We start from the raw sequence: 20,353 nt of genomic DNA on the forward strand, positions 1-20,353 counted from the left end.
AAGAAGATTGGTATCCCTCAATCACGGTATGAGGGGAGATTGACTGGAAAAGGCACGCTTGGAGAGGACTCAATAATATGTAGGGACGGGCATTCTTGGTCTCAAGCACACTACACAGTTCTATAGAATTCTACCTTGGTGACCCCGTATGTCAATGAACACAAGAATATTCTACGCTCCAAACACCCGGAGCAGTGTGACGACTGGATTACATGTGAACACATCAGGACTTTCGGCAATTGGTTGCAAAAACGTCTCATGGGTGACAACACTATTTCTGATGACTTGTACTCATTGGCCAGGGGGCCATCTTCGACTGTATTGACTTACAAAGGGTATGAGGTAAATGAATACATTTTACACAATCTCCCAAGATCAAAAGAGAACCAACCAAAATAGTGGTGTCTGCTTTGATACAGCAACCAAGAGGGGAAAGGACGCATAGTATGGTTACATAGTGAACATATGGGAACTTGACTATGGACATGATTTTAAGGTCCCTTTGTTTTAGTGCAAATGGGTCAATCTGTCAGGAGGCCGGGTATAGGTAGACCCACAGTACGGAATGAAAATAGTGAATCTGAACAATCTTTGCTATACAGACAAATCATTCGTCCTAGCCAATGATGTGGCATAGGTTTTCTATGTGAAGGACATGTCTACCAAACCGAGAAAAAGAATAGATAAGGAAGCGAATACATCATACGATGAGCCAAAGCGCCACATAGTTCTTTCAGGAAAAAGAGACATCATGGGAGTGGAGGGCATGACAGACATGTCTGAAGGTTATGAAAAGTTTCATGAAACTCCTCCCATCAAAGTCAAGGATGGCCCAAGCACCCTGTTAAATGATGAAGATTATCCATGGTTACGGTGCAATAAGCAAAGGACAAAAGCAAAGAAAAAGTGAAGACTTTCTCTCCACAACTATTATGATGATGCCTTTGATCTACAATATCATTGCAGTAACATGTCAAGAAATGAAATCCCTTTGTAACAGATGATTTTTCGTCCGAAACCCTAATACTTCGAAAGAGATTGTCTGTTTTGTACACGAAGTGCATCCAGTTTTTGCCGTAACCCTCTCAACTTTTTAGAACATGCTATGTGGGTGAAATGATGATACCATGCCAACTTTCAACCTTTTCAGAGTTCATTTGTAGTGCATTTCAATTATAGGGTCATTTAGCTCAAAAAAAATCAGTAAATGCATGAAAAATACCAAATGAAGTCAGAAAGGGTTGAAAATTGATGATGTGGCTTTGAATGGTGCATTTTGAACACACAAAAAGTCTGGAGTTCAAATAAGTACAAAAAATGAAATCCCTTTGTAACAGATGAGTTTTCGTCCGAAACCCTGATACTTCGAAGGAGATTGTCCGTTTTGTACACGAAGTGCATCCAGTTTTTGACGTAACCCTCTCAACTTTTTTGAACATGCTATGTGGGTGAAATGATGATACCATGCCAACTTTCAACCTTTTAGAGTTCATTTGTAGTGCTTTTCAATTTGAGAGTCATTTAGCTCAAAAAAGTCAATAAATGCATGAAAAATAGCAAATGAAGTCAGAAAGGGTTGAAAATTGATGATGTGGTTTTGAATGGTGCATTTTGAACACACAAAAAGTCTGGAGTTCAAATAAATTCAAATAAATGAAATCCCTTTGTAACAGATGAGTTTTCGTCCGAAACCCTGATACTTCGGAAGAGATTATCCGATTTGTACGCGAAGTGCATCTAGTTTTTGCCGTAACCCTCTCAACTTTTTAGAACATGCTATGTAGATGAAATGATGATACCATGCCAACTTTCAACCTTTTCAGAGTTCATTTGTAGTGCTATTCAATTTCAGGGTCATTTAGCTCAAAAATCAGTAAATCCATGAAAAATAGCAAATGAAGTCAGAAAGGGTTCAAAATTGATGATGTGGCTTTTAATGGTACATTTTGAACACACAAAAAGTCTGGAGTTCAAATCAGTTCAACTAAATGAAATCCCTTTGTAACAGATGAGTTTTCGTCCAAAACCCTGATACTTCGAAAGAGATTGTCCATTTTGTACATGAGGTGCATCCAGTTTTTGCCGTAACCCTCTCAACTTTTTAGAACATGCTATGTGGGTGAAATGATGATACCATGCCAACTTTCAACCTTTTCAGAGTTCATTTGCATTGCTTTTCAATTTCAGGGTCATTTAGCTCAAAGAATGAACTAATAGCAAAAAGAATGAACTAGAAAACTTTTATGAAACTCTAATAGCAAAAAGAATGAACAAAAAAATCAATTAAAATATTATGTTATGATCAACTAAAACAAAACTATAATATTCTTGAACAGCAAAAAGAATCAACTATAAAGCTTTTATAAAACTCTAATAGCAAAAGGAATCAACTAAAAAGATTTTTAGAAACCTCTAGTATTTTTGAAACTAAAACTATATAAAATATATGCAACTAAAATTATCAAAGTCTTTTTTGTTCAAAACTTTAATAGAAAAAAGAATTTTCATAAAGATTTTTTTGTTAGAAACTTTAATAGCAAACTAAAATAAAAAAAATCTGTTTTTGACTAAAACAGACATTTAAAATAACCTAAAAATTACCAAATTGAATATAATGATGAAACAAGTAATATTAAATAGCAAGAAAAAGAATCACTCAAAAATCTATTTTTATAGTAAAGTTATTCACAAACTAGTGATTCACACAAATTTCATAGAATTCAAATTTAAACTATTCAAATTTGAAAAATAATGCACTAACAAAACTTTTATAATTTTTGTGACCTAAAAGCAAAAAGAATCACTGAAAAACTGTTAGTAGAAACAAAAGAAAATAAATAAAGCAAAAAACAAAACAAACAAAATGAAAAATATAAAAAATGCCACCTACTGGGCCACAACGACCTGAATACGACTAGAACCTCAACCATGGGCCAGGATTCAGGCCCGCAGAAGGCCCAGTAGGCCCACAAGCATATACAGAGTGTTTAGGCCCGTAAGCCTGCTTTAGAGAGGAGTTCGAAAGCTCAGGCGCACCGCACCTTATAAACAAGTGCGCCTCTATCTCAGCTAGCGAGGTGGGACTAAACTCCCACCACCACGCCGCTGTGCAAGGCTATTGGTCCCGGTTGGTGGCACGAACCGGGACCAATGCCATCATTTGGTCCCGGTTCGTGCCACTAACAGGGACCAATGCCCACCTTTAGTCCCGGTTGGTGCCACCAACCGGGACCAAAGGTCTCTGCTTCCCGCCCTTTGGGCCACTGGAAATTGACCTTTGGTCCCGGTTTGTGGCACGAACCGGGACCAAAGATGGTTGCTATATAACAAAACACTTAGCAAATTTCACCCCACCCGCCATTCCTCTCTCGACGACACCGTCAGACTGCTGCTGCTGCGCCGTCGCCTCACCTCGTCACTGTCGTCGCCATCGCCGAGCTGCCCCGACGCCGTCCCCGATGTCGCTGTTGCCGCGCCCCCGCCCCGATCGACGCCGTTGCCGTGCCCCTGCCCTGACATCGCGCGCGCCGTCGCCTCCCCGAGCCACCTCGACGCCTCCCCGCGCGCCCCTGCCCCAGTGAGCCCCTGCCCTGCCCGATGATTTTATTCATAGTTTTTTTGTTCATAGATTTTTTTGTTCATAGCAATGTTTTTCCATGTATGTATGTATATATGTATGTTTTTTTCAGATGAGATGAGATGAGATGTATGAGATGAGATGTATTTTTTCAATATTAGTGAATGATTTTGTTCATAGAATATTTTTTTTGTTCAAATGTTCATAAGTTAAAATGAGGGGTGAGTGTCGTTGTCGATCTACCCTCTCCCTGATAACTTCGACATGAGGGGGTGATCTCATGGTGATTAACTCAAATGAGCATGCTTGTTTTTTCAAGTAAATTGTCATACATGTATAGCACAAGCTTTGCCTATAGGGGGTGCCAACCCCTATGTCAATTAGTTCACATGCGTGCAGCACAAGCTTGATGGGTTACCTGCAACTGATTTGCACATGCCTAGTTATATGCATATTGCTAGGATTTTTTTTTGCAAGTAGACACGTATACTTTTTGAACTAAATTCTTTGGGTCTACCTGTTGTAGCATACACCATCCTCATGTAATTCCAGTTTATCTAAGAACACAGACTAATTCTTGAAATTCTCCAATTTGTACTAGATTTATTCTCATAAAATAATCAATTCTTGGTGCCAAGCATTAATTAGTAAATGAGAAATATCAGGTTGTCCCGAGTTGTTACCCAATAATTCTTTGTGCTTTTATTGATCTAGATAAGATCAAATAGCATTTTGGTCACTTGGGCTTGATTCAGGGGATAAGCAGCCCATGCGGCCACTCCCATCGCTTCTCGACGCCGGCCATGGCGCCCAACAAGAGGCCATCTACAAGAGGTTTTCGCCATGCTCAAGAGCGATGGGAGGAGACTATCAGCAAGTTTTGCAAGGGAGATTCAGAGAAAAGGGCGGACGTAGAGGAGATCTGCAATAGGTTTCCCAGCTTGCAGATGTGCGTCGACCACGCTAGGGGCCTCATCGTCGTGGCTATGGATGTTCAGAAGAAGACGACGTTCCCCGGCAGCTGTGGAATTCCTTTGGGCTATGAATGAAGCGAAAAACTCACCAGATCCGTGTCAGCGTGCTAGGTGGTACGAGTACCGCTCTCGTCGTCGCGCCCCTGCTCTAGCGGAAGGTCTCGTCGGCGTCGTGGTCGCTGTACCAGCTGTAGAGAAGCAGGTGATTGTCCATTTTTCAGCGAGGGAGAAAGCAGTGAAGATGAGGAGGAGGAGAAGGAGGAGGACGACGAGGAGGAAGAGTCCAGCGAGGGGGAGGAGGAGCCAGGTGCGGACGTGGTGGTGGAGATGGAGGACGACAGCGGGCAGGTGCAACTGGTGGTGGAGGTGGAGGACGACAGCGAGGGGGAGGTGGCGCAACAGTTGCACCTGCCTGCCGATGACGACCTGTACATGGTGGCGCCGGGGATCCCGCAACTCGGCGACATGAGCATGCCAATTGAGGCGGAGACCTACATCCATGTCGGCATTTGCCACTCTGACCGCATCAAGAAGATGAAGGATATTCAGAAATGAAGAAATGCAGTGAGTGTCAGTTAGTTAAGTGTCAGTGTTTAACTTCAGTATGTTTTTGCAGTCAGTGTTTAAGTTAAGTTATGTACTGAAGAACTGCATGTCATGTACTGAAGCAATGCTTGCCTTTTGCAGTCAGTGTTAAGTTAAATCAGGTGGTTGCCTCTTGCTGTTTAAGTTATGTTTAAGCAATGCTGAACCTGTTATGTACTGAAGCTGTTTAAGCAATGTCAAGTCGTTATGTACTAGAAGTGAAGTTGTTATGCAATGAGATGTTTAAGCAGAAATGTTTTCCTCTCTGTTGCATTCCACAAAACTATAGTAGCAGAAGAGAGGACACTTCTCTCTATACGTATAGTAGCTAGCGTCGACCAAGCACGGAGATTAGAGAGGACATTTCTCTCTATTAGCTAGCTAACACAATATGAAACCCCTAAATTAACCCTCCAAAACCGCTACCCCCCTTTCAAAAAACAAAATACAAAAAGCCCAGCTCCAGCAAGATGCTGACGCGTCGATGCCTTTTGGTCCCGGTTGGTGCTACCAACCGGGACTAAAGGTCCTCCTGCCTGGGCGCCATGCTGCGGCCACGTGGAGCCCCTTCTATCCCGGTTCGTAAGCGAACGGGGACTAAAGGTTTTGGGCTTTAGTCCCGACCCTTTAGTCCGGGTCTAGAACCGGGGCTAAAGAGCCTCCGGAACCGGGACAAATGGGTTGTTTTCTACTAGTGGGCGTACTCCAGCGATGCCGACGGCGGGGATGTCCACTCCGAAAAATATCTTCATAGGTAACTTCTGAACTCCCCATCATTAAGACCAAATAGAGAGCACACAATGTTAGACATCTCAACATACTTGGTTATGAATAGAAAAAGATGAAAGAATACAAAACATTTCACCATGGCTTTTTTTATGACGTTGGTTTTTGTTGAACGGTGCACAAAGGCCTTCCCAACGAAGACCACACTCGATGATAACATCGCGGTAACATTCAGGGTCTCATCCTGAGTAAGCTTCCTCATTCTTTGAGAGCAAATTGCTGAACTGAAAGGACCATTGTCAACATCTTCCTCATCGTCATCATCTTGCTCATCCTCGTCATTCCGGCTGTCATCATGATCCGATCTGTCCTCATCGTCACGGATGCCCTCGTCGTCTTGGCTATCTCCATCATCCTGGTGATCCTGGCTATCATCATGATCCTGGCTATCGCTATTGTCATTGCTACAGAAATACATTGTCCTTAACCTGTTGACCTCTCCATTCATGGAAAAGGATATGTACTCTCCTCTGATGAAATTATTCTGTGCAATGTACCGCTCCCATCCATCACCATATATGATGGTTCTATCCTTCCGTTTACGCATATCCATTTCGAGTGTGCTCCCCATATCATCATCAAAGTACATAACATTACCGTATAAATTGTTGAACTCAACCCTTATGTTGCATGGGATACACTATGTAGCAGGTCATCATTAACAATAAAGTCAGTACAATAATTATACAAATGGTTTGAATACTAGTTGAGGTTAAAGACTCTTACCACAGATTTTTGAATTCCGTTCGTCAAGAATAGTCCGAAATCTACTGAAGTATCACATTGTCCATACATGGACATTTGCAGATATGGCAGATCTTACGCCTCATGATCCTTAATAATCATTATGAAGCACTTATTAATTGTAATTTTGAGAGGATGAAGTGATTAAGAAGGGTTCGAGAAAACTTGGCATGACCATTGCTGAATTTTGAACATATTTTGAGTACCAGAAATTTGATGAAATGGAAGTTAATCAACGTTTCATGTTGGCACTCATTTTCAAAACCCATGCACTTGTCGTATGGAGTGACATAAATTTGGCAAACGGAAATGAATTAACGTTTCGCAAAAACTTGGTCACTCCTTTTCAAATCCCTATGAACAACATGAAGCCCATGCACTTCTCATATGTAAGAAAATTCAAACATAATTGCCACTTGTCATATTTAGCAATGTTCCAAATATTTTGACACCTACCGATACGAAAAAGAGCTATTTCAATTATTTAGTACTACTCCTGCTGATGTGGTTCGTGCTCTCTTATATGATGTACAACTAGTTAATCTACAAATTAATAAGATGCAAATTCTAAACCCTAGAGCATAATTTAGTCACGGAGATGTAGTATACCGTTGGCCGTTTTTCCGGCTGTGGATGTGACGACGGTCGAGGCGGAGGACGGAGGACGGTGACGGTGATCCAGGCAGTGGTTGAGGGCAGCGGTCAAGGCGGTGGTCGTGGCAGAGGACGGCGGCGGCGATCGTGGCAGAGGACGGGGGCTGCATGCGGTCGAGGCGGAGAACGGTGCGACGAAGGTCGGCGGACGACGCAACGACGAGCAGATCCGGCGGCGCTCATGGTGTCGGGAGCGTGGAAGGCGCCGCCGGTTGGTTGGAGGGATGGCATCGGCGGTCGAGGCGCATGATGGCGAGGAAGGGGACGAGGGAGAGGAAATGACAGAGAGAAAGATGAAACGATGGAAATGAAAGTTTTGTGGACGGTTGCTGGGCGGACACGGAAGGGAAACTGTCCGTCGAGAGCAGTGGCGGCCAACACAAGCACCCGCCACAGCAAACATTTCTAAATTTTGATTTACTTGGTGTGCTTGCCAAAATATAGTTGTGGCGGGCGCCTAGCAAAACCCGTCACTACTTATCCACAAGCTAGTGGCGGGCACTAGGTCGGCACTCGCCACTACAGTTTCCATCCAGCGGGAGTATTTGTAGGAGCCTAACTGCGGTGGGTGCTGACCAGCGCCCGCCACAAGCATGCCGTAACTGTGACGGGCAGGTCCAGGTACCCGCCGCTGCTTTTTTGAAAAAGTAACCGTGGTGGGTGACATGTCCTGTTCGTCACTATTTATAGTTCACCTATAGAGCTTTTTCCAGTAATGGGGTGACCGGACGGGGTACTTGCTGTCGGGGATGACGGCGCGGCTCCAAGATCACAGGAACCCGGCATAGTCGTGGCCGCCGCGCTATGCATCCGAAGTCCGTCAAGAACACCACGGCGAGCGCGCACAGCTGTATGAAAGTAGTGGCAGTGGGAATTCAAGGAAGAAACTTTTGGCCGGGAAGAATGTGCGAATGGAGAGGCCAACGGTGAGGAGCTCGGTCATGGTGGCTGCTGGGCCAGATGGGATCGAGAGTGCGCAGAATGCTGCGGCGTGGGCCTGCATGTTAGATGCGCACGGGAGGAGTCGTGGAGAGATTTTTTCTTCAAACCCTGAGCCAACCAACGCCAGCATGGGCCCACATGGCAGTGAGGCGCGAGCGGTAGAGGCCTCAGCGAGCGGGTAGCCAGCAGCGCATAAACTTGTAGGGGATTTGATGTGGTAAGTAATTTGCTTGTAAATTACTTTCATTTTGTGAAGAGATTTTTTTTCTCTGGAACCCTATATCTTTCTTCCAGGCCAAACATTTCAGAAATCTCGTCTTGCATGCAACAGGTGATCTCTTGGAATCAAATCAAATGAACGGGATACTTTACTGGCAATTCTTTACAAATGAATACAGAGCACCACCACAAAAATGCAACAGCTACACACGTACGGCAAGCGACCCCACAAATTCAGCAAGCGACCACACAGAAGAAAAGAAACGCTGCAATGAAAATCCAAACACTTGTGCATGACTCTGTGTCTCCGGATGTACACCAGCCTAAGCTTCGATGCCATCGTCGCCGACGTTCTCCTTGGAGAGCTCCTCCAGTGACTTGCCCTTGGACTCCGGCACCAGCAGGGAAAAGAGCAGGCCCAGGAAATTTGTGCCTGCGAGCACGAAGAGTGCGTTGCGCATGCCGATTCCTCGTGAGTAACCGGTCTCGGGCTTCTTCTGGTCCTGGGACGCATACAGGAACCCGAACGCGCCAATGATCGCGCCTGCCTTACCGGTAGCGGCAGAGATACCATGACATGTGGATCGGAGCCTCGCAGGGAAAATCTCGGCTGGCACAATGAAGGTCGTGCTGTTGGGCCCGAAGTTGGCGAAGAAGAAAGTGAGCCCGTAGAGCACGACGAAGCCGGTGTGGTGCCCTGGCTTCACCAAGTAGTCGTAAGGTATGGCGATTGCGAGCATGAAAATGGTCATCATGGTGAATCCCATAAGCTGGATCCAAAACCTCCCAATGATGTCGATGAAGGCGACGGTGAACCAGTAGCCGGGCACGGTGCCGCAGAGCGCGATGAGCGCTTGGGCGCGGGCGATGCGGTACAACTCCTCCAATGCATTCATAGTCTTGGCTGGCGGGATCCACCCGATCTTGGTGAAGATGTCCTTCTGGAACAGGTTCTGGCTATAGAAGGCCACATCGAGCAGGAACCAAGTGCTTGTGGTCGCTAGCAAGTGCACCCCGTGACGCTTCATGAACTGTCGGGAGAAGAGGCCCCATGTATCACCAGTGGCCCGCTCACCCTGCACATCCTCCTCTGAGATCTCCTTGTTGAGCACCTTGGACATGTCTGATGTGGCTTGCTTCGTGTTGCCGGCGATGAGTGCTGTGTACCGCGCAGTTTCGGGCATCTTCATGCGCCAGTAGTAGGTCAGGGCGGCCGGGATGGTGCCGAACATGACGATGATGCGCCACACGTAGTCGGCCTCTGGGCCAATGGACGCTGCGGCGTCAATGTAGAATGGCGGTGCAGGGAATGCATGTCGGAATGCAGACGAGACGATGATGGTGACGATAGTACCAAATAGGATGCCAAACCCCTGCATGGCAAACACGGCGGCGATAAAGGTGCCGCGGGTCTTCTTGTTAGCATACTCCGACATGATTGTGGCGCTCAGAGGGTAGTCACCGCCGACGCCGAAGCCGAGCCAGAAGCGGAAGAAACATAGCGTGCCCATTACGCCCTTGGCCTCGTGTCCAAACGAGAGCCCAGACGCGATGGAGCAGAGGACCATGAGAATGAGCGTGAAGCCGTAGACGCTCTTGCGGCCGAGCTTGTCACCGAGCCAGCCGAAGAAGAGCTGGCCGGCAAGTGTGCCACACAGGGCCACGCCGTTCACGGCGGCCGACACATTTGCCGGGAGGTGGCCGGGCTCGTTGAGGGCAGGGTCGGTGTAGTAGATGCGCCCCAGCAGCTTGGTGACGAGGGCGATGCAGAAGAGGTCGTAGGCGTCCGTGAAGAAGCCCATGCCGGCGATCACGACCGCCTTGAAATGGTACAACTGCGTCTTGGCAACGTCCAGTGCTTTCAACACGTTGAGCTGTTCAGTCGCCATGGCCGCCGGCGAGCTGTCAGCTAAACTCTGCTCCTTTCTATCTTTCTTCTGTTGCTCTCTAGCCTGTGTGCTTTGTTAGGTGCTTCTGCTACGTATATATAGGCATAATTCACGGTGAAGGCATAAAGGCAAGGAGATAATGTACTATGCCAATCCAACATTGCTAGTTGTAAGTATAAAATTGCCTATTACGGCATCGCTTACAAGTACAACGGATTGTACATATCAGGATGGTTCCTACAAAAATATACCCAAGGGTCAAATGTCTTGCCTTGACAGCAACAGCTATGTACATTTCTATTGTTAGAACTATTGTTAAGAAATGCCAACTTTTAGTATTCAGGTTTGACCTTTGAGTTTCCGCACTATAGAATTGTGTGGAGGAAAATACTGAAACCAGACCATGGTTATGCTGCGAATATACCTGAAAGGAACAGACTGTACAGACACAAGCAAGCTTTGGGAGAAAAGGTCAAGATCATACGATGATCTGTATCTTATGTTCTCACTACAAGCATGGATTTTGAGTGATTTGTCTCTCCTCCGTACCTACATGGCATGGCAGGAAGAAGGTAAGCGCACCGCCGGTTTCGGTAGGCCAAGAGGAAAGCAAGAAAATACAGAATTTTGATGATAAATGGATATGCAGTGCTAGGTCCTCCAGACATAGCCACATACGGTCTTTTCAGTATTTTTGAGATAGCTTGTCATACAAATACGATGTTTGAAATTGTTCTTCAACGCTTGCTAAACCCAATTTCAGAATTCAGATACGTTTCAGAACAAAATAGAATGCACCACCCACATGTTTCAGAACATTTATAGTTTTTTATATATAGTATACAAACAAATAAACATAAAGATTAAGGGTCTCGTTGGTCCACGTGATACTAAAAATGCATAGCCAAAAATGTAGAATTGTGATGCCATACAATTTTGAATTCTACATGAATAGAGAACACGGGAATCTGCATAGAAATTGCTTGGTTCTAGCACAGGAAAAACCTAGAATTTTTCTTAAAGGATTAGGAAATTTTGTTGAAGGATTAGGTGGATGGTGTTAAACATGTCTTGTACTTTGTGTTATTTGACTTGAATTCTACATGAACTGCAAACAAGGGATATGTATTAAAAGTTGTTTGGTTCTAATATAGGAAACATGAAGAAATTTTCATGAAGGATTAGGTGCATGAAATGGTTGTCACAGAAACAAAGGAAAATAACTTCAGAATTCAGACAACGCTCAGTACAAATAGCAACAGCAGCCATATAAACATTGGTCATTTGAAATATGAACTACAGTACTAAACAGTTTTTTGTAACAAACTACTCCTAAACATATGCAGATTAAGCAGCAAGAGCACAGCATGGAAAGCCGTGCTCCGTACTATTTAAATTGTTGTCTTGCATCCTCCCACTTTCTTCGTTTCTCTTTGCCAAATTGCAATCGGTCCGGCCGGCGAATCACAGCTCATAATATAGCTGCGGCATTATATCATCGTGAGAGCAGAACCTGATGCAGACAGTACTTAGCCTATTTAAAACATTCTCGGCGGGAGAAAAATATGTGAAGATCCGATTATGCGGTGGAACCTTCTTTTTTTTTTTTTTTGCGGGGGATATGCGGTGGAACCTTGCCAACTTGTCACTAGTTTGTAGTACTAATTTGCAGTATACACAGCTTTCACACGGTGTTGGTCTCCACGATAATACAGTTATAATTATAAAGGGCGTGGAAGCGGACGTTTGGTTCTCTGGGCGTATCTACACCCTATATGAATAATAATAATTAGTAATTCAACAAAAAGTCAAAAAATTCTGAAAATATTTTTGAAATAAACTTGACCTTCCATTTTACTTGTGAGAAAAATTCCAAAAAAAGAAAATCCCCTTTGACTTCTTTTCAAAAAGACAAATTTTTGGCTAAAATAGTGTGAATAGTGACCTTGCGAAAATCCGCATCTGAGCCCAGGCTCAGATGCTCCCACTCAGAAAAACATTCAAAACAAATACTAAAAAAATACAAAAAAATCCAAAAAAAATTTGTGTAGTAGATAATTTGTTGCGTGAGGACCGCTGCAAATTTCAACTCATTTGGACATTTGAGCAGCTCTTGGCAAAAAAGACAGATCGGGTCAAAACAGTTCATGAACGGTAAACTTTTTTACGGACCCCGATTTTGTCTTTTTTGCCGAGAGATGCTCAAATGTCCAAACGAGTTGAATTTTGCAGCGAACCTCACGCATCAAATTATCTACCACACAAAAAAATTGGATTTTTTTGAATTTTTCTAGTATTTGTTTTGATTTTTTTTCGTCGGCATGGGTGCAGCTAAGCCCGGGAGCCAAATTGGCCTTCTCCAAATAAATTTTATCTTTTTTGCCCTGAAGTCAGCGTTGGTTTTTTTTCTTGAAAATTTATATACTAGTGCAAAAGAAAGTCAAGTTTATTAAAAAAACCTTCTAAACTATTTTGACCTTTTGTTTATTTATTAAAAAATCACATATAGGGTGTATATACAACAAGGTTTTAAAGTGTATTTCCCTCTAATATAAGAGCGGTATAAGGGTCTCCACTCCTACAGTCTTACCATCTTAAGGCTAGCTATAAGGGTCTCCACTCCTGCCAATAAGGGCCCCAAGCTCTCCTTGCGATCCAACCCTCCCGCGCCCCTCCCGCGAGGCGACGGGGAGGGGCCTTCCATCTGCACCGGCGATCTGGTGTCTTTGGCTCCGGATTGGATCAGTTCAGCGACGGTGACGAGCGCGGGGGATTCATTACGGTGGCTCTCGCGGTTTGGCGAGGTGGAATGGTAGCCCTTCTCCCAGGCTCAAGTGGTGGCACACGCAGGCAGTGGCCATTGTGCCAGGGCTCTCATGGTGGCAGTGCTATTGTGGATGGTCGTCGGATCTGGGTGGCCAGATCTGGGGCTTTGAAGGTGGTCTAGACGGTGCACATGTTGTCGGTTGGATACTCATGGGACAGATCCGGGTGAGAACCTGGTCTCCGGACGGTGGCCGGAGCCGGTGATGGTGACGCCCTCAGCGTCGTTTCCTTTTTGAAGGCATCATCGAGGTGAAGCTCCCAACTCCTTCCGCTACCTCCAGGGAAACCCAAGATCAATCGATCGGATGGCGGCGGCGCACTTGTGTTGTTCGCTCCTCGGGGGCTCGGGGGCATCTTTGGAGGTGTGCATTGGCTTGAGGGACCAGTGGACGGTCCCAGTGGTGGAGCGACATTCCATATGACGCATCGATGACGTGGAGTCTCGGTGGTGTGGCGCGGCAGGGCCTCGGCGATGGATGTGTGATGATGGACGCGCGCAGGGAGGAGGCGTTGTCTGGCACCCCGGGGGCATCGACAACAGGCCTGGCAAGGTTGATGTGTCAGTACCTACTCTGAAGATGGATCATGGCGGCGACGATATGTGAGAGTGCGTCAGATCGGTTTGCGCCCCATAACCTAGTATGTGGCTTGGTTGGGGCCTCCGTCTTTAGATGTTAGGCATTTGTGCGATGTCTGTTTGGTATTAGGCTCGGACTATTGGCACCCCTTCATCAAGTGGATAGGAATAGCGACAGATGTTACTAATATGGTGGCTTCAGACTACCTGATGTACTACTTTGTAAGGTCTTTGTGAATAATTAATAAAATGGATGCATGCATCTTCCAGATGTAGAGGCCAAGGGTCATCCTTCTTTTCGATAAAAAAAATCTTACCTGTGGAACTCATGGTGTTGTAGTTTACGCAATTAAAAATATTTGGACCAAATGTATAAGAGTACAGTCATTGATCGGGAGAGAATTTATCGAAGTCTTATCTATAACAACACCTCTTATCTACAACAACTTTAAAATAAGTAAATAGAGTGACATCACAACAACCGCAAACTTGGCATAAGAAATGAAATTATCAATGACAGCTCAATGAAGAAATTAATAGTGTCAATAGCATAAATAAAGCTTTGTCCAGTCAGTGAGATATGCAAATGATCGCTCATACTACTTGATAATTTTCACTAGAAGGAATCCAAAACATTTCATTTATCAATTATAGTTATCTTAATAAATATTAAAGAAACCAAAAGACATCTACCGGGATAAGAATGTCTCATGTAATTAATATATGACGTCGCATTGCATATATTAGATGTCAATCATGTGCATTATTCATCAACTATTTTTAAACACAATAGACATTTGGCTCTCTGGCGGTTACTGGAAGCTCATTTTTATTTTTGTTGAAGTATGATGATCCCATTTACTAGAACCTATGACTGTACATATTTTCTCACTAAATCATTTTCCTTGATCGTGCTCTAAACAAACATATCATTGTGTTAGATGAAATGTTTATTTCAGCAACCACCCTGTAATAATAGAATTTAGGTAACTTAGGTATCATTCTAAACTCTCCACGATACCTTAAAAATAAATAAACCTGGCTAGCATTTGTTCTAGAATGTAACAGCCATAGGTTATCCATCAGAAACACAGTTGATTTCCTCGGTACAATAAAAGCAAAACAATATGCAACATGTGAACCACGACCACACTTTCCTAACAAGTGTGGTTCCCTAATACCTGATAGTTGCACAAGTTATTGTTTCAAGAAATTCACTCGAATATGTCACTTTCATTCAACTATACATATACAGGAGATGACTTATGTGTAAGGTCCATAATCTGAGGTGCCGTTGTTACTTATTAGCTGCAAAGTCAGGTAACATTACTTCCTGAAAGCAACCTCTCATGACAACAAGATATGTCTCACTGTATACAATCTATCATCATCACGCTTGACAATTACATAACTAATAAGTTGAATTATGCAAGCCATGTCACTTTTAAATGGGTTGACATTTTTAGTTTATTGTCGTTTGACCATACTATCTCCTCTTTTAAATTAATGTTTCAAGAAAAAATTACTCCAAGATGGCACTTTCATGCAACTATCCGCCAATATACAGGAGAGGACTTATGGTTAAGTTAATGTTTCAACAAATCCACATATATACTATCCTCTCTTTTTTAGTAATCGTGTTGGGGAGGGGGGGGGGGGGGGGTTCCCCTGCCTGAATAAATTTGTCAAAGTATAATGCAGCCAAGGCCGATTACAGTTGTAGCAGAATTACATAGGAATTACATGGGCATGCAGGCGCGTGAGGAGAGGAACGCACGTTGTGAGAAAGTGTGTTCCTTGGCAATAGCCTTACATACTCTATGCGACCACAAATCCAAATCAGAGATCATAAGTCCGAGAGTATTTGTTGAGTGAGTGTCGATGGAGCAAAATGCATGGGCATTTCGGGCGTTCCATATCTTTCAAAAACTCACTATCTTCTTTTAACTTAATGTTTCAAGAAACTCACTCCAAAATGTCATTTTCATAACTAGGAGGTACGGCTCACTATATACAATACATCATCATCATTCTTGACAACTACATAAGTAATTGGTTGCATTATGCAAACCAAATGTTAGCCGTGTCAATTTTTAATGGGTTAATGAGAACGAGAGTTGCCTTCTTTCACATAACCAAATTTATCATTGGTAACGGTAACACAACTAGATTCTGGGAGGATACTTGGTTAGGGGAGACGCCAGTATCCTTCTCTGCACAATATTGTGCAACATAAGGAAGCTTATGTGGCTACAATATTACATATTGTTCCCCTGAATATCCAGTTCAGAAGGTCTCTAGTAGGCGACCAATGGGATAGTTGGTTACATATCATGCGGAGGTTGACGGATGTTCACCTCTCTGATGAGCCAGACATGATTCACTGAAAACTATCCATCAATAGGATATTTTCCCTCGGGTCTATGTATCTAGACCTAATAAACTCTGGTCCAATTCCAAAATCAAGTCATATTTGCAAGATTAAAGTCCTTTTGACAATCAAGATATTCATGTGGTTCGCTCACGAGGAAGAAATTATTACAAAGGACAACTTAGCCAGGCGAAGATGGGAGGGTAGTAAGCAATGTTGCTTTTGTGATCAAGATGAGAATATAAAACACCTCTTTCTCAAATGTTCGCTCGCGAAACTTCTATGCAAGTGGCCTTCAATGTTAACCCTCCGTCTAGTATTAACACATTATTTGGATCATGGCTAGATGGAGTGAAGCCGAGTATTGCAGGACATATTCGGATAGGAGTATGTACATTACTATGGGCGATATGGAACTGCAGAAACGACATGATTTTTAACAGGCAACCTCTCATAAAAATTTTGTAGGTCATATATAGAGCGACGTCTTAGGTCCGTACGTGGTCCTTACTCAGTCATGCGGAAGCCAAGGAGCATATGTCTATTGGGTGGAACCGTTGGGAGACGGTAGCACGAGATATTTACAACTGGTTTGGATGGTGGTCCAATCATAGACTAGGTGTTTAGCCATCTTGTTCTATTTTCGTCTGTTGTGGCAAATTTATTTTTGACCTTACTTTCGCTCTTTTGAGAGCGAGTTTTGTATCAGGGACCTTTTGTGCGATATTTTTGTTAATAATATGATTGCATGCATCATTCAGACAAATTCCTCCTTTTTCAAGAAAAAATGCCACCCCCCCCCCCGGCGCTGCGAAACAACTTCAATCTGAACATCAACATAATGAATGTCAACACCTTGGCTGCCACAAGCATTGCCATTGTCTGCAGCAGCTGGATGTTGAGCAAGCCAATTATTAAGTTGTTGTTCATACAGTTGTTCAACAGATAATCCATGATTATTAAGGTGCTGGCAGTTCTCACTATTATGAATTCAACATACTTTGATGGGATTATAATTGGCTTACCATAAAAGTATACATAGTAGAAAAGTCAGGAGGTCGGCTGCGAACATTATGTGTATTATGTGGTCATCATATTCTCTCTAGTACTCCCTCTGTAAAGAAATATAAGAGCGTTTAGTTCACTAAAATGGTGATCTAAACTCATAGAAAATAGTGGACTTTTAGTTCTTATATTTTTTTACGGAGGGGGTACTTTGGTAAAGTCTAGTTCAATGATCTGACCTCATACTACTTCCAGTGAGTACATGACTGATTGATTCAAATACATCTGTCAACTCATAGAAAAATAGTGGACTTTTAGCTCACTGGATGTCCCTTAACCTGGTGGGCCCTAACAAATTAGTTACTTGGCCTCTTGAAGATATTTGGGCATTTGGCTACTCATTATTTTCTTGATCAAGTTAAGATGATTACACTGGAGTATAAGAGAACATTTATGATTAAAGGTGAACGAAGAGGTATACTTATAGCTTTCACATCTTCCATTTCACAACAGATTCATCTTTTAAAGCAAAAAGGAAATGTTTACTCTCAACTACTGGCAGAATTTGGATTACACGTATCAAAGCTAAAACCTTAACCCATGAATTTTACTAGTTTTAAGGTACTTCTAAATAACGTTTTTTCAGGAGGGAAATAGATCCAGTAGACAGTAAAAGGAAATAAGAAAATACAAATTAGTCTAGAATATTAATGAGATTCAGACAATTTAAGTAGTATAGAAAACTGAGCCAACTTTAGAAATATCTTCCGCAAAATCACATGGTTGTATCATAGACGCCCTAAGAATTAATCTATTGGCATCCATCCTATTTTCATGTTTAAAATGACAAAAAATTGCAGTTATTGTCATCTTCCAGGCGTTGGATAGTATAAGTTAATCGATCTAATGTCTGAAGACTAAAAGTACTCCCTCTGTCTCATAATATAAGACGTATTTTGACATTATTGTCGTGTCAAAAAACGTCTTGCATGGGACGAAGGGAGTAGAATTTTCTTTCCTTCTCAATGTTTAAGACAGGAATACAATGATAGAGCTCCTTGTGTGGATAATAACCATATTACTTGCGTGTATGTGTTGTCTAACTTGTCATTGGCTACATCGAAGTGCACGTTGAAGAAGACAATATGATTGACAGTATGTTTTAAAACCTTAAATATAATCGATGACATGGGAAACAATGGGAGGGAGTACAAATGATATACTTTTTCAGAATTGAAATTTGAATCACTGTTACAGTGTACGCATTACATTGTCACCATTACAACACTAGAAATTTAGAAAGTGGTCGCGGCAAAGAAAACAAAAATAGAATACAAAAAGGCAAATCAAGCACACCAACAATGCACGAGTGTGCAAGTACACATGCATGTCTCTAGACACCAGTCGCAGCAATGGTGTCGTCGTCGCCGACGTTTTTCTTGGAGAGCTCCTCGAGCGACTTGCCCTTAGACTCTGGCACCAACAAGGAAAAGAGCAGGCCCAAAGTTTGTGCCTGCGAGCACAAAGAGTGCGTTGCGCATGCCGATTCCCCGCGAGTAGCCGGTCTCGGGCTTCTTCTGGTCCTGCGACGCATACAGGAACCCGAACGCGCCGATGATCGCGCCCGCCTTACCGGTAGCGGCAGAGATACCGTGGCATGTGGACCGAAGCCTCGCAGGGAAGATCTCGGCTGGCACAATAAAGGTTGTGCTGTTGGGGCCGAAGTTGGCGAAGAAGAAAGTGAGCCCATAGAGCACGACGAAGCCGGTATGGTGCCCTGGCTTCACCAAGTAGTCGTAAGGTATGGCGATTGCGAGCATGAAAATGGTCATCATGGTGAATCCCATGAGCTGGATCCAAAACCTGCCGATGATGTCGATGAAGGCGACGGTGAACCAGTAGCCGGGCACGGTGCCGCAGAGCGCGATGAGCGCTTGGGCGAGGGCGATGCGGTACAACTCCTCCAATGCATTCATAGTCTTGGCCGGCGGGATCCACCCGATCTTGGTGAAGATGTCCTTTTGAAACAGGTTCTGGCTGTAGAAGGCCAGATCGAGCAGGAACCAAGTGCTTGTGGTCGCTAGCAAGTGCACCCCGTGGCGCTTCATGAACTGTTGCGAGAAGAGGCCCCAAGTATCACCAGTGGCACGCTCACCCTGCACATCCTCCTCTGAGATCTCCTTGTTGAGCACCTTGGACATGTCTGATGTGGCTTGCTTCGTGTTGCCGGGGATGAGTGCTGTGTACCGCGCAGTTTCGGGCATCTTCATGCGCCAGTAGTAGGTCAGGGCGGCCGGGATGGTGCCGAACATGACGATGATGCGCCACACGTAGTCGGCCTCCGGGCCAATGGACGCCGCGGCGTCAATGTAGAATGGCGGTGCAGGGAATGCGTGTCGGAATGCGGACGAGACGATGATCATGACGATAGTACCAAATAGGATGCCAAACCCCTGCATGGCAAACACGGCGGCGATAAATGTGCCACGGGTCTTCTTGTTAGCATACTCCGACATGATGGTGGCGCTCAGAGGGTAGTCGCCGCCGACGCCGAAGCCGAGCCAGAAGCGGAAGAAACATAGCGTCCCCATTACGCCTTTGCCTCGTGTCCAAACGAGAGCCCGGACGCGATGGAGCAAAGGACCATGAGGATGAGCGTGAAGCCGTAGACGCTCTTGCGTCCGAGCTTGTCACCGAGCCAGCCGAAGAAGAGCTGGCCGGCAAGTGTGCCACACAGGGCCACGCCGTTCACGGCGGCCGACACGTTTGCTGGGAGGTGGCCGGGCTCGTTGAGGGCAGGGTCGGTGTAGTAGATGCGCCCCAGCAGCTTGGTGACGAGGGCGATGCAGAAGAGGTCGTAGGCGTCCGTGAAGAAGCCCATGCCGGCGATCACGACCGCCTTGAAATGGTACAGTTGCGTCTTGGCAACATCCAGTGCTTTCAACACGTTGAGCTGTTCAGTCGCCATGGCCGCCGGCGAGCTGTCAGCTAAACTCTGCTCCTTTCTATCTTTCTTCTGTTGCTCTCTAGCCTGTGTGCTTTGTTAGGTGCTTCTGCTACGTATATATAGGCATAATTCAGGGTGAAGGCATAAAGGCAAGGAGATATTGTAGTATGCCAATCCAACATTGCTAGTTGTAAGTATAAAATTGCCTATTACGGCATCGCTTACAAGTACTCCCTCCGTTTCAAAATAGAAGACCC

At 44.3% G+C, this 20,353-nt stretch overlaps 1 protein-coding gene and 1 pseudogene across 1 annotated transcript; both read right to left on the reverse strand.

The window, feature by feature from the left end:
• Positions 1–8,804: 8,804 nt before the first annotated feature.
• On the reverse strand, positions 8,805–10,370 carry LOC123089373 (inorganic phosphate transporter 1-2). The gene has a single exon (XM_044511072.1). The coding sequence runs from the start codon at positions 10,368–10,370 to the stop codon at positions 8,805–8,807; it is 1,566 nt and encodes a 521-aa protein (XP_044367007.1).
• An 8,172-nt stretch (positions 10,371–18,542) lies between these two features.
• LOC123089374 (inorganic phosphate transporter 1-2-like) lies at positions 18,543–20,117 on the reverse strand (annotated as a pseudogene).
• Between the last annotated feature and the right edge of the window lie 236 nt (positions 20,118–20,353).

Source organism: Triticum aestivum, chromosome 4B (genome assembly GCF_018294505.1).
Source record: "Triticum aestivum cultivar Chinese Spring chromosome 4B, IWGSC CS RefSeq v2.1, whole genome shotgun sequence".
Taxonomy (NCBI): Eukaryota; Viridiplantae; Streptophyta; class Magnoliopsida; order Poales; family Poaceae; genus Triticum; species Triticum aestivum.

Excerpts from the sequence above, each read along its gene's own strand:
- LOC123089373 (XM_044511072.1), bottom strand. The coding sequence starts at position 10,370 with ATGGCGACTGAACAGCTCAACGTGTTGAAAGCACTGGACGTTGCCAAG.